This window comes from Struthio camelus, chromosome 25 (genome assembly GCF_040807025.1).
Source record: "Struthio camelus isolate bStrCam1 chromosome 25, bStrCam1.hap1, whole genome shotgun sequence".
Taxonomy (NCBI): domain Eukaryota; kingdom Metazoa; phylum Chordata; class Aves; order Struthioniformes; family Struthionidae; genus Struthio; species Struthio camelus.
In genome coordinates this window covers 32,601-45,179 of record NC_090966.1, presented here as the reverse complement: position 1 = coordinate 45,179, position 12,579 = coordinate 32,601, and the positions used below count along the sequence as shown (strand labels likewise).

The 12,579-nt window shown below is 48.7% G+C and overlaps 1 protein-coding gene across 1 annotated transcript in view; it reads right to left on the bottom strand.

The window, feature by feature from the left end:
• The window catches only part of SCN4A (sodium voltage-gated channel alpha subunit 4), a 52,661-nt gene that overhangs the window by 25,948 nt on the left and 14,134 nt on the right, over positions 1-12,579 (bottom strand). Inside the window, exons 2-10 of the mRNA XM_068919269.1 lie at positions 10,133-10,431; positions 9,636-9,759; positions 8,508-8,601; positions 7,648-7,776; positions 7,407-7,498; positions 5,426-5,704; positions 3,647-3,710; positions 3,170-3,311; positions 1,802-2,014 (exon numbers count right to left, since the gene is read on the bottom strand). Coding sequence (XP_068775370.1) covers positions 1,802-2,014; positions 3,170-3,311; positions 3,647-3,710; positions 5,426-5,704; positions 7,407-7,498; positions 7,648-7,776; positions 8,508-8,601; positions 9,636-9,759; positions 10,133-10,396 — 1,401 coding nt within the window. The 5' untranslated portion in view covers positions 10,397-10,431. The remainder of the gene's footprint in view (positions 1-1,801; positions 2,015-3,169; positions 3,312-3,646; positions 3,711-5,425; positions 5,705-7,406; positions 7,499-7,647; positions 7,777-8,507; positions 8,602-9,635; positions 9,760-10,132; positions 10,432-12,579) is intronic.

Sequence of the window (12,579 nt, the reverse complement as noted above, 5' to 3'; positions counted from 1 at the left end):
AAATAACGAGTGTGAATTTGCACGTCTTTCCTTCCCACTTGCACACTCTGCAATACAAAATTCTCTGCACAGTGGTATTGGATCTGTTCAGATTTGGTCAGGGTGAATAATTCAGGACGACAGAACTGTGCAAAATCTCTAATTTATTTAGCAGGAAATTTTAATCTTTAACAGGATAGAACCTTCAATATAAGGTATTATTTTCTTTAAAAAAATGTGAAAGGAGTCTCTTATTTAATATCATCAGAAATATTTTATCTTACTTTTAAAATCAAAGTATCACTTTTTGTATGACCCTGACCACAATCATGTTTGGTTTTGCAAGTGCTAATTAGCAAGCACTAATGGTGCTGCAGCGGAGCAGGGACCTCTCTAGGTCTCCGGTCTGGAGAGTTTGGGGCTTTGCACCCACAGTTTGGCACGTTCCTGGAGCCAGAACAACAAAGGACTCAGAGGCAATGGGATTTCCATGCTCAGTCACTGGATATTAAATAGATTTGTGTGCCTATTTCTTGTAGCTGCTTTGCCCATGCCCACAGCCTTTTTCTCTCTGGGTCTTCCCCGCTTCTGTAAGCAGCAATAAATGAGAATTGTCCCTTAATAAAGCCTATGGGCAACTCACTGGTTAATTCATTCAGGGAACAAATGGCACCAGACTGACCCCCAGGCCTGGAGTCCCCATCCCTTGGGCAGTACCTGCTAAGACCCATCCTGCAAACACCAATGGCCAGATAAGAGCAAAAGCCGCTTCCTTGGAGGATGTTGTGGTGGGACACAGATAAGCAATGAGAGATAGAGGCTCTAGAGAGAGGAAAACACTATTTTGCATCTCTCTCTAAGTGAGGAAGCTGGTCTTTTGCCCAGACTAACAATTAGTTTTGCAGGGATGTCTCCTGAGAACACTGCTGACATAGCCCAAAATGATGATTAGAGGATATTAAAAGTGGCCAGGCAGCAGCATCAGACATTAGAGAAACTTTTACTACATTTTTACAGGTTTATTGTGCTGAGGAAGGAATCCCAAGCACTGGAAAGAGTCTAAGATAATACCACAAGACTGCAATGGAGCAAACATGAAAATCAGGCAGCTTCAGAGGCTGCCATTTCTGACACTGAGAGAAATATCAGTGCAAATTATCTGCAGTATCAAGCATGTGCATTCGCACATGTGCTAGGCGAGAACAGTGAGGCCAGACCCTGGAAGCACAGCCAAGAGTTGCGCCTCTGCTCTGGAAGAGTGCAAGGACACAGGGACCTCTCCGGGTCTCTCAAGTCCTATATTCTGTCTGCAATGGTGGCCAAAGACAAATGGTTTGCTCATTCATTTAGCTTTGCTGCAACTGCCATATCTTCCTTACGTGTTCCTTTTCAGCCTGATTGTAATCTGCCCATGCAGGCTTTCTGCCAGGCTCCTTGCTCTTGATGTGCTGCACAAAGCTGTATTATTAGTTCTGTGGCTTTTTATGTGTTGTTGCTCACTTCCTTCTTTCATATGCCTGAGTAATACTGTACTAATCTGCACTCTACCTATCTACCACATCTGGCGCTCCCTGTGTTGGTCTTTGGAGAGGAGTTGGAGAAATTAAATCTTTTCAACTTTTAATGTCTCAACTTTTGGATTCAGCTGGTGACTCAAAAAATAGTTACCCCATTCTTATCTTTTCTTACTGTGGAGCAAGCAGAGCTTATTCTTGGGTTTTACAGAAATAGAGATTCCACCACACTTGTCACTGTCTCCTCTCTTCTCCCCACCTATTCCTAAGCCACAGTCTTTACTGTGGTCTCCATGGATTCCACCAACCTGTTTCTCTTGCTCCTCCTGATGTTTTTTCAGCTGTTCCATGAGCTGCTGAAATTCTTCCTCTTTCTGCTGTGCTTCCAGCATTGTAGCATCATTTTGTTCTGCATAGGCCATAGCCACCACCGCAAGGATGAGGTTAATGAGGTAGAAGGAACCAAGAAATATAACTACTACAAAGAAGATCATGTATGTTTTCCCTGCTGCACGCAGCGTCTGTGGAAAGAAGACATGGGATGTCATGCCATGTCAGGCCCCAGCCTCGTCTCCCTCTCAGTGCTATCCCATGTCAGTGACTCTTGCAACAAAAGGTCTGGCCTTGGGTTAGAGCACCTATCTGTTCATGGTAGGAAATAAAACTTTTTTTCTCCCGAGCCCCCTGAGTGCTGGGGGACAGCAGTGAGGTCAGACCTTGACAATCTGGCAAGGCTGAGAGTCATGCCTCTGCTCTGAAATAGTACAAGATACAGAGACCTCCCCAGGTGAGACCCCTGGTCTCTCGAGTCCTCTATTCTGTCTCCAATGGTAGCCAAAAGAGAGGCTGGTGATCTAATTACCCATCCTGCAGTCCATGGCATTGTGCTGGGAATGGTGTTAAGAGGCCCAACATATCAGCAAACCCAGTCACTCTGCTCCATGTTAACTATTAATCCAAGGGCTGCAAATCTTAGATTTGGATGGAGGTTGATATTCCATCACAGACTCTTATTGCTATAATGGGAGGCAGAAGCTGTGTCTCAGCACCCAGCTGCAGAGCTCTTACCCTTGGGCCAAGGGCAGCCCTTTTCTAACTCTGGATTTGGGCACAATCACTTTCCAAAGGTCACATGGAGCCCACAGAGCTGATTTCAGCCTTCTGACAGATTTGTTTTTCTTAGTCACCTTTTAGCTAACTAGTCCCTGGATTCAGAGTTAGCATTCATCTGGCTACGAGACAGCTGGGTTCTCACAGCATCTGTGAAATTTTCCTTTCATTTTCCCCTTAGCGCAAGCCAGCACTAGATACTGCTGTAAATCCCTGATTTACATGATACAATTGACAGCAACACAGAAGCACACCCAGGCTTTGCCCTTAAAAAAAGCTGCACAGGCTGGGGAGATTCACAGAACCATGTCCCCGTTGCTGCTGATCCTGGTTACATCCATAAATCACAGAACAAGGTCCCACATGTTTCCAATCAAGGGATGATAGGTACTCTCTACCCATCCTAGGCCAGGGACTGCATTCAAACTTTGAGAGCACTTGTGAAAAAATAAAACACCAACATCGGTTGGTCCTCAGACCCTTGCACAGCTATGAGGGTATTCTAATGGTAGGAAACGATGCAGCTGCCCTTGGGGATCCCTGGCCCTGGGAAGGAGCGAGCTTACCAGCTGGAAGAGGTTCTCCCAGAAGTCTTGTGTCATGAGGCGGAAGAGAGAAAGGAAAGCCCAGCTGAAGGTGTCGTAACTGGTGTAGCCATAGTTTGGGTTCCTCCCCGCTTTAATGCACTCGTATCCTTCAGGACACTTCCTGCCAAAGGAGCCGCAAGGGCAGCAGGCGTGAGTCTGCGTCTCTGCCCCGTCTGTACCCCAACAGCCCCAAGAGCAACCCCAAGAAAATGTTTCCCACCCCTAGACAATGAGATCTTTTACCAGAAACCCTCTGGGCTGATACAACTGCGTTGCCCTGACTGTTCACACCCACAGCCCACTGCCCTCCAGGCTCCCAGTGGTTGCTCCCATCCCTTGTCCTGTGCTTTGCTAAGTATGAGTGGTCCCACAGGCTGCACTGGCTGCCTTTTCCCTCCCCAGGGAAACCTCGGGAAACCTCAGGAAACCTCAGCCTCCAGTGCGAACTCCACTCACCCGGCATCACTGCTGTTACCGCAGAGCAGGGCATCGAGCGCTCCCTCCAGAAAGTAGAAATTTGCTTTGCAGTTGGGAAAAGAGCAAGATATGAAAATTGCAGGCATCGATTTCCAAATTCTTGGCAGCTCCCTCACTGTCAGGCATATTATCCTAAATCCCAGCTTTGGGTTCAGTGCGATCTCCTCTCCACTGACTTTGCTTTTTGAATTGCACTATTTGGCACCAGCTCAGCTAGATCTCATGGCTTTGTTTCACCTACCCAACTGGATGGCTCCCAAGCCCACAAAGAGCTTTGGAAATGGCCAAGTGGCCAGGCCTCCTGGGAAGATGTATTAACATGTGGGCCGTTACCAGCACAAACATTCATGGGAGTGAATGAAGGCACTGGGAAATGCCAGCGAGGTGGGCTCAAGTGAGCAACTGCTGGGATCTCTGCTCTCCCATATAAACCAGGGCCAATATGTTTTGATGAGAAAGCATACAAAATAGCAGGGCATTTCCAGTGGGCCCTGGGTGCATGGAAACTGCAGGGATCCCAAAGAAGCCTGGGAAAACAGCCTACTACTACTCCATGGACACGGCCTTTCTCTTGCTGCTCCCATTCCAGCCAGCCCCTTCCTGGTGGAAAAACCCATCCCAGTCACAAAGGCAAGACCAAAAGTCCTTAAAGCTCATCTTTACAGCTCAGGCACAGAAAACAACTGATCCAGAGCCATGGGAGGTCCCAAGAAGCATCATTGTGGGTCACCTGCTCCCAGGGACATGTGGATCAGTACCTGGAGACACCTGTCCCCAGGAGAACACAGAGAGCAGCTCAACTCCCCTTTGGGCATCACCTAGTTCAACCTTTTCAGGAGCCACACGTTTCACAGGGATTTCTGGAGCTTTCTTAGAGCATCCCAGGCTGTGCCTGCCTTCCTGCCACCTGGCTGTTTAACCTGCATGGGATCATCAAAGAGTTGTCCCACTTATAAAACGCCAAGCACTATGCATTGGCCTGGCCCAAAGCTCTGCTAACTTGAACACTTGGCCACAACAAGCTATTGCTATTTGCACTGCATTCATTACATCCTATATATTGAATTTGCACCCCTACAAAGAAACCTTCCTGTAATTAATCTCAGAGCTACTTTTACAGTTGGGTAAAGCAGCTAAGCTATAACCTGACATTCTGCTGAGCGCCCTAAACAAGATGTGAAACATCCATGCAGAGCCCAGCCTACTGCTATGTAGTGCTGCAAGCAGAAATCAGTCCCCCAAGGCTGCCTAGCAGCACATTGGCTTGCTGCAGAAATGTGCCAGGGCTGCCAAAGCCTCTGAGAGTGACAGCACTTGGAGAACATCCCTGGAGCACGTCTTTCTGTAAGCAAAGGGTCTGCCTTCAATCTGTGACCCCCATGTAGGTTTTCACAAATAATCTATTTTCTAGCAAAATGTTCATTTTTAGCACAGCAATTCAGCACACCCTAGCACACCGGGACCCTCCAAACAGCCCTGCATATCCACACAGTGAAACCTTTCTGGAAGAGTTTAGCACCCTCAAGGAATTCAGTTTTCCCTGACAAAGAGTATTTAATCCCATCTGTCCATCCTGTGAGCATGCACAGCCCCTGTTTCACCCACTGGCTGCATCTCCCTGCAAAGCCGTGTTGAAGCACCTTGGCAGAGAGGTCTGTGTGAGCAAACATCTTGGTTAGACACGGAAGAAGAAAAGGGTAAACTGAAGAGTAAACCAGGGTAATCTGTCAATGGAGAAGGGGAGCTGTGAGCGTCTACCTTCATCATTGAGGTAGGCCTCAAAATCAAAGGTGCTGTTGGTGGTAAGGTTGCTGTAGAGCGTTGCATTGGCCCATGTGTCATTGCCCAGCTCCGTGAAGTCCCCTGGCAGGGTGTCATTGATTGGGGGGGGCCATCGCAAACACTTATTCCGGAGGTTTCCCATGAACAGCTGGAGACCAATTAGGGCAAATACACTCAGGCAGAAGACTGTAAGGATCATGACGTCTGAGAGCTTCTTCACCGACTGGATCAGTGCCCCAACAATTGTCTTCAGCCCTAGGGGAGAAGGTGTCGTTACTGAGCTAATCACTCATTTGCTAATCATGGCTGACCTTCTATGTCCTTCCTGAAAGGTGGTTGGACCTATGAGGGCCATGTGGTGCTAGGGAATATCATTTCCACCCCACAGGCCCAGACCCCTTTGCTCTGTCCCATGTTAGCCCCTGCCTGCCCCTCTGTCTGTCCCCACACTTTGCTGGGCAGGATAAATCCTTCTGTGAAAACAGTCTCCCTTGGACAAATGCTATCCAAGTCCCCCCAGGTCAGACATAGTCTGGACATCACAGGTCAGACTATCTTAACCCGGCAGATTCATTTCCTTTTGGATTTACATTTTTGCTGAATTCTTCAATTTGCCTTTTTTTGGCCCAAATCACCAGGACAGAGTGCTTTGCTGTGGCACACAGAAAAGTTATTTGTCAGCCCAACTAAAAGAGGCTGAATGCTGCTCGCTGAGCTCTGGCTGCATAAGAGCTTCACTGGTCCAAAACCCCCACGTGTTGCTCTCCAGTGAGTAGTTGAAAGTCCAGCTGGCCCCTCCAGCCTGGCCTAATTCCTTTGACACGGTAAAAATCTCAGCACTTATGAAGGAAGGTGATGAAAGTGACAGTTTGCATTAAGCTCTCAGATTAAGTCTCTCTCCCCTAGCACTGTAGTTTCCTGCCACAGACAACGGCAGGGAGGAGGTTGGCACACAAATCCTCAATGGGCCTTTGATGTGGAGATTTTTATTACTGTTGCCTCCTGTCCAAACAAATGATAGATGAAGCCAGGACATTCAGATGTTGATCTTAAAGCAGCTCTGAGCACACAGTTTTCTCATATGGAGACAGTTCTCCAAATAGGCATGATTTTTAGCCCTGTCATCATGCCAATTTTTTTCCCTCCAAACTACTTAGGTAAAACCTTGTTCTCCAAGGGCTTGTCTGTGCTGGGAAATTGCTTAGGACAGCCGTTCTAAAACAGCTTATTTTTGCAATAGCTATTTCTGCACAGCCTCTTGGGTGAACATCATTCCAGAAATAAGAGTCCAGTGATTAAGAAGCTTACTTTTTGTCTAAATCCATTTTTTAGCCTGTTTGATCGAGGCCAAAAAAAAAAAAAACCAAAAAAACAAAACAAAACAAAAAACCCAAACCCTAAAGATGTGGAAGTTGAAGGGGCACAAAATGAACCGGAATGTATTGACCACAATAAACTATTGCCTGTGGTCTAATTTCACGCCTGCTCAGGGGTCTGGCCTCTCATTTCTATAAGCTTGAGCTGGGTGGTATCAAAAATGGATGATGTTAAACAGTCATCACTTTGTACTTGCACCAATACCCATTGGATACCTAAATCGTGGCATCAGAGCAGTCAGCAGCAGGGATAAAACCAAATTCAGGGCTCCAGAGGCTAAGCAAAGTGTATTAGGATCACACTAATTAAACCCACAAAACCTGATGTTAGAGCCAACGCATTTGAGGCCTCTCCGAGAAGCCCTAAAAACATTACATCCAGCTTGTCAGAGGCTTTCCCCAGTCACAGCTATTTTAAATGTGTAAAATCAGCTGGACCTGAGCCAAAAGCTGAATTATTGGAAAATCAAACACTTTTTTCTTAGAATTGCCAAACGAAAAAAAAGAATTGCTTTGACCACAGGAAAAACAGGTTAAAGAAAGGGAAAACTTGGAGAAGAGACCCTTTCTATGACTCCTACCTGGAATTACTGTGATAGTTTTCAGGGCACGGAGGACACGAAACGTCCTGAGAGCTGAGATGTTGCCCAGGTCCACGAACTCCGTGATGTAGCTGTGGGATGGGAGAGGAGGAGGTGTCAGGTAGACAGGGGCTCTGCCCATGCACCTGCCTGCCTGTTCTCCAGCCATCCTCCCTTTTTGAGGCAAGGTGGCAAAACCAGAGCTCGGCAACGTGGCCTCCTACCGTCCCAACTAACTCACGCCATGGAGATGACCATGAAGTCCAGCCAATTCCACGGGTCGCGCAGGAATGTAAAATCGTCAATGCAGAAGCCTCTTGACAGTATCTTGATGAGGGACTCAAAGGTGTATATACCAGTGAAGGTGTATCTAAAATGGGAATAGTGACTCAAAAGAGGAAGATGGGATGCTCTTCTGGGTCCAAGGGCCAGCTCAGGACAAAATCTAGGTGCCACGAGGCTTTGTCAGCCCCTGCCCGTGGCCAGTGACAGCAAGGCCGTCTTGGGTAGTGAGCTTGGCAGCTCGATGGATTTCCAAAGTGCTTTGCCACCTTGGGGAGATTTTCAGCTAAGCTCAGCTTGCAAGGGAAGTCGAAACATCTTAAGCTGTTGCCCCTTTAGTAGGACTATTCTGCAACCTCTGGGCTGTGCTGACATCCCAACAGTGCCACCTTCTCCATAAAAACCCCATGAAGACCTGGCTGCACAGAACCACAGCAGAAAGCTCTATATTTTCCTCCTCCCAGCTGTGGCAGGCTGTCCATGCTCCCTGAATGGGTAGATCTGCCCAGCCTCCCAAACTATCACCCCTGACCCAGCCCAACTTGCTCTGCAGCAGTCTTCTGTCACAGGGGGTCTTTGGACCCATGGCAGCTCCAAAACATCTCCACTCTTTGCAAAGCCTGAAGCAGAGTGCAGACATCCCTTCTGAGATCACAGGGGCCACCAGCATCTCCAAATAACATCTTTCCACCTCCCAAGAGTGCCTGGATCCCAACACTTCTACCTCAGCCATGGTCCTATCTCTCCACCTCCCAAGGAGGACCCAAGCTGGGATGTTCCCCTGCAGAGAGGGGACGTTTTGGCATGTAGGGGACTTACTCCACATTTTTGGACCACGCTGGGGGGTTGCTCATTGTCATAAACACACAGTTGGTTAAAATTGTGATCATGATGAACATGCTGAATAATTTAAAAACTGGTCAAGGAGAAATGCTGTGGCATAGGTTCCACCTGCCAAAGGGCATGTAAGTGTGTAAAGCTGAGAATCCTCCTCCTCCTGCAGCAGGGCAGAGGGCTACATCCCTCTTGTCCTGGCCCCCACCTTGTTCTTATGCCCTGACTTGCTCCTTCTGTAGGTCTCTCCTGGCTAGGTCCCATGCTCACACTCTCTCCTTAGTCCTCCTGCTCCTGCACGTTGCTTGGGGCCTTGCTTTCCATTTCATCTCCCTTCCCCATCTCCGCAGTGCTAGATCAGTCTCCTTTTTGAACCCTGTACTCCTTCCTCTCCATCACCCCAGGACACAGCTCCCACCACTCTGTCCCTCTGCCATAATCACCTCTTCTTTTTCCTCCTCTTCCTCCTCTCTCCAACCTCCTGGCTCCCAAACCTCTGCTGCCACCCACAGCTCTGCTGGGATCACTTCCCACCCATCCTAGTCCCTCTTTTGCTCCTGGAATCCTTTCCTGGCTTCCCATCTCTGTTTGCCTCACACTAAAAGTCTCAGAATTGCTCACATTGCATCCTTCCCCATACCTCGACATCCTGGTTCCTCTGCCAAAGCACTTTTTGTGCTCCCCAAGTCACTCAGTGCCCGCTTGGGACAGGATCTTCTGTTGTGGAAAGACTTTCCTTTCTTTCCAAGGCTCTGCAGATCTGGAAGACCTTGGACCCCCTCTCCTGGGAAGTCTGACCCCATAGATGTCCTCCCTGCTCTGACCAAACTGAAGCTCGGACTAAGCTGCATGGTGCCATGGGCCACCTGGCGCCATGGTGCCCAAAGTCACCAGGCACATTGGGCACCTGCTCCTTAGGAAGGCAGAAAAGCACCGGGGGGGCTGGGCAGTAGGTCCTGGCCACACCTGGGGCCAGCCCAGAAGATTTCTTTCCCACACTATCAGCAAACACCTATCTCAGCCCTCTCCCAGACATGTTCACAGTCTGCGTGTCAAGGTTTGACCTGGCCATGGGGCAGCATCTCAGGGGAGACAGCTGCTCTCCTTAGGAAGGATATGAATGTATAAGCACTTTGATGGCTCCTCTCCGGATGGGGTTGAAGGGTCCCAGCAAGTAGAGGGCAGGGGTTGCTGAGAACCGGAAGATGGACTTGCCCTTGTTGAGGACTATAAATGTCTGCAGAGAAAAGAGGAGAGAGGTTTTGCTAGCCCTTCTGCCCACCATGAAAACACTCAGCAATCAAGTGCTGCACTTAGAGCTGACCCCTCTACACGGATTTCAAAGACTGGGGGCTTTTGGCAAGGAAGGAGTATATGATGAGCTTTCAGAAGGCCAAGTTCACTGCCAGGATCTGTGTGGCCAGGCACTACCACACAGGCAGCTCTGGTTCAGAGAAGCCACCAGAGCAACTTGGAGCCATGGCTGAAAGCTGGCTCAGCAAGAAGGGCTCAGGTGAGACCGCAGGGTGTGTGAGAGGGAAGTGGCAAGGGGGTCTGTGCCTTAGTCTTTTCTGGGGACACTAACATCTATCATCAGCTCTGCCCCTTACCTTCTTATCCTTGTAGAAAGGGTCCAAGTCCTCCAGAGGTGTACCAATGAGCTCCAGTGGGGGATCACCATAGATGAGTGGCAGGTTTTTCCCGGCTTCCAGGTCACTGCTGGGCTTGAGCTCCTCTTCCTCGGGCAGCTCCACATGCTGCCGTTTTATCTTGAGTGCCTCTGCCTCAGCAATGCGCTGTTCGATGACGGTGAGCGACTCAGGGGTGAACGGGCGGAGGTGCTCAGGGCCTGGGATGTGTGGCAGGCCAGCCATATTCTCATTCTGCTCTCAGGACGCCTGCACCCAGCCTGCTGGGGAGAGGGAAGCTCAGACGACAAGGGGGAAAAGCAGGCCCATTTGCACAATATGCTGTTATTGTTAATTAAAAGCTCAAGACTTGAAGTCAGGGGACGGTAGAAACTCAGCATGCTTTTGCTAGCAGCTCTATTTCAGCAACCAGCTCTGGAAATACTGGGTTTGCAGAGGTATTACTAGTCCTCTAGAGAACTAGATCATGTGCTGATGGGGGACCCCATCCGCTTCTTCCCTTCCCAGACCCTCATTCAGCCTCTGATCAGAAAGCACCACCATATCAGACTTTTTCTGGGGCATAGCATGAGTTGAGCGGCTGGATTCTCTGGCACCAGCTAGGTGTCTTCCTAAGAGCAACTTTACAATCTAGAGTTGTCCAAAAAAGCCAAACAAACACCTTCATTTGTGGCACTGATCCAGCTCTCTCCCGTTGTGCAACATGCTGCAGTGCAGCCGTAGTTGCCTTCTTATGTGCAAGAAATGGATACTGCTCAACGCAAAAGGCTCCTTGGCAAGAGGAGCTTGCCACCCCACTGTGCCAACAGAGGCAGGAGTACAAGAAGGAAGAAGGTGTTACACTGCCCATCATCTTGATTAAGGGGAAAAGCCTCTCTTTTGCTGGCAAAGCACATTAACAATCCTGCTGGTCTGTATGTTAACAGTCCAAACCAGACAGCAACCCCAGCAAACTGTGCTGTGTGGTCCCAGTGCAGGGAGCTCTGCTTCTCAGTGGCATTGCAGCAGAGTCTGGACAAGGTCCTGCCACTCACGAGGTGCTCTCTAGACAAGAAGCAAGTACATTTCCACACTGCACTCCCCAGCATATATTAGATACCCCTCTCATCACACCTATCAGATAGACGTGGTAGGAAAGACTAAGAGCATTTCGGAAGAGAGTAAACATCTCCATATGCCACTGCAACTAGGGAGATGACAAGCTTTATTTGCATAGTCAGGTCCCCTTTTGATCCGTGGTACCATGTCCTGCTGGTACTTTTCATGGCTTTTTCAGAGTATTGCACACCAGATCCGGTGAGTCAGGGCACCCACTCCCATCTATAGGGGACATTAAAGTAACTTGCAGTCTGTGACTGATGGCTCTGCTCCCCTCCTTTCAGAGACAGAGGAAGTCTTATCTCAGGCCAAGAAACAAGTCACTGTCAATGCTGGTACTTTCTAATCTTAAGATGAGACCAACTTTCCAGACCTGGATAGGATGGATCATTTGAGAGACATAACTGTGGCTTCAGTCACCAGGCAACTAACAGAAAGGGTTGGGAGAGAGCAAAGCAGTGAAAAGATGGGCAGTGGCATGGAAAAGAAAGAGGTGACATGCCCAGAAGCAAGGCTGAAATGCCTGACAAAGGTTTCCTAGAGGCCAGAAAGGTCCTTGCTTTGTGGCATCTCAACTCAGCTTTGCCTTCATGTCTGACCCATAAACCCCAGCTCGTTTCAGCTACGAACCCTTCCCTGAAGGGTCAGGTTCTCTGCTGGGATCAGGCTGACCTCACTGATGGTGTTGTGGCAGCACAGGGAATTGGCTGCCCCTTGGGGGCCAAGGAGCTGGAGATGCCTGGCTGCAGATCTTGGAAAAAATGCTAAAATGGGCAAAAGGAAATACTTTTTCATGAAGCAGGTAATTCAACTACAGCAGTAGGAAGCTGAAAGCAAACAGAGAGGCTCAGAACTGCATCTTTAATGCTAAGGCACAGGGTGAAGATGGGAGTGAGAAAACCTCCAGTGCTTTCACTGTGGTCCCTGAAGGAAAACAGCCCAAGGATGGAATAGCAATTAGGGACCTTCTGCAAATTCCCCATGACCATCACAGCCTCTTGGGAAACAGAGAGGGATTAAGACATTTTATCAAAGAGCCACAAGCTATTTATTCTCCCTGTACTACCACTATGTCATTAATTCAGGCTCCTGCTATGCAGAAGCTATGGCAAGTCCTCAGCATCTGAATCACTTCCATTGTATGCACTGCAAGTGCAGGATGCTCTTAGAATCCAACAGGACCAGGGAATTCAATTTCCAGCTGGGAACCTCCGGAAATAAGTTTTTTTTCCTCCATCTCTCTCACGTGAGCTGACGCAAACCTTTGCAGAATGGGGCTGTTCTCAAAGTGCTTGCAGCCATTTCTCCCT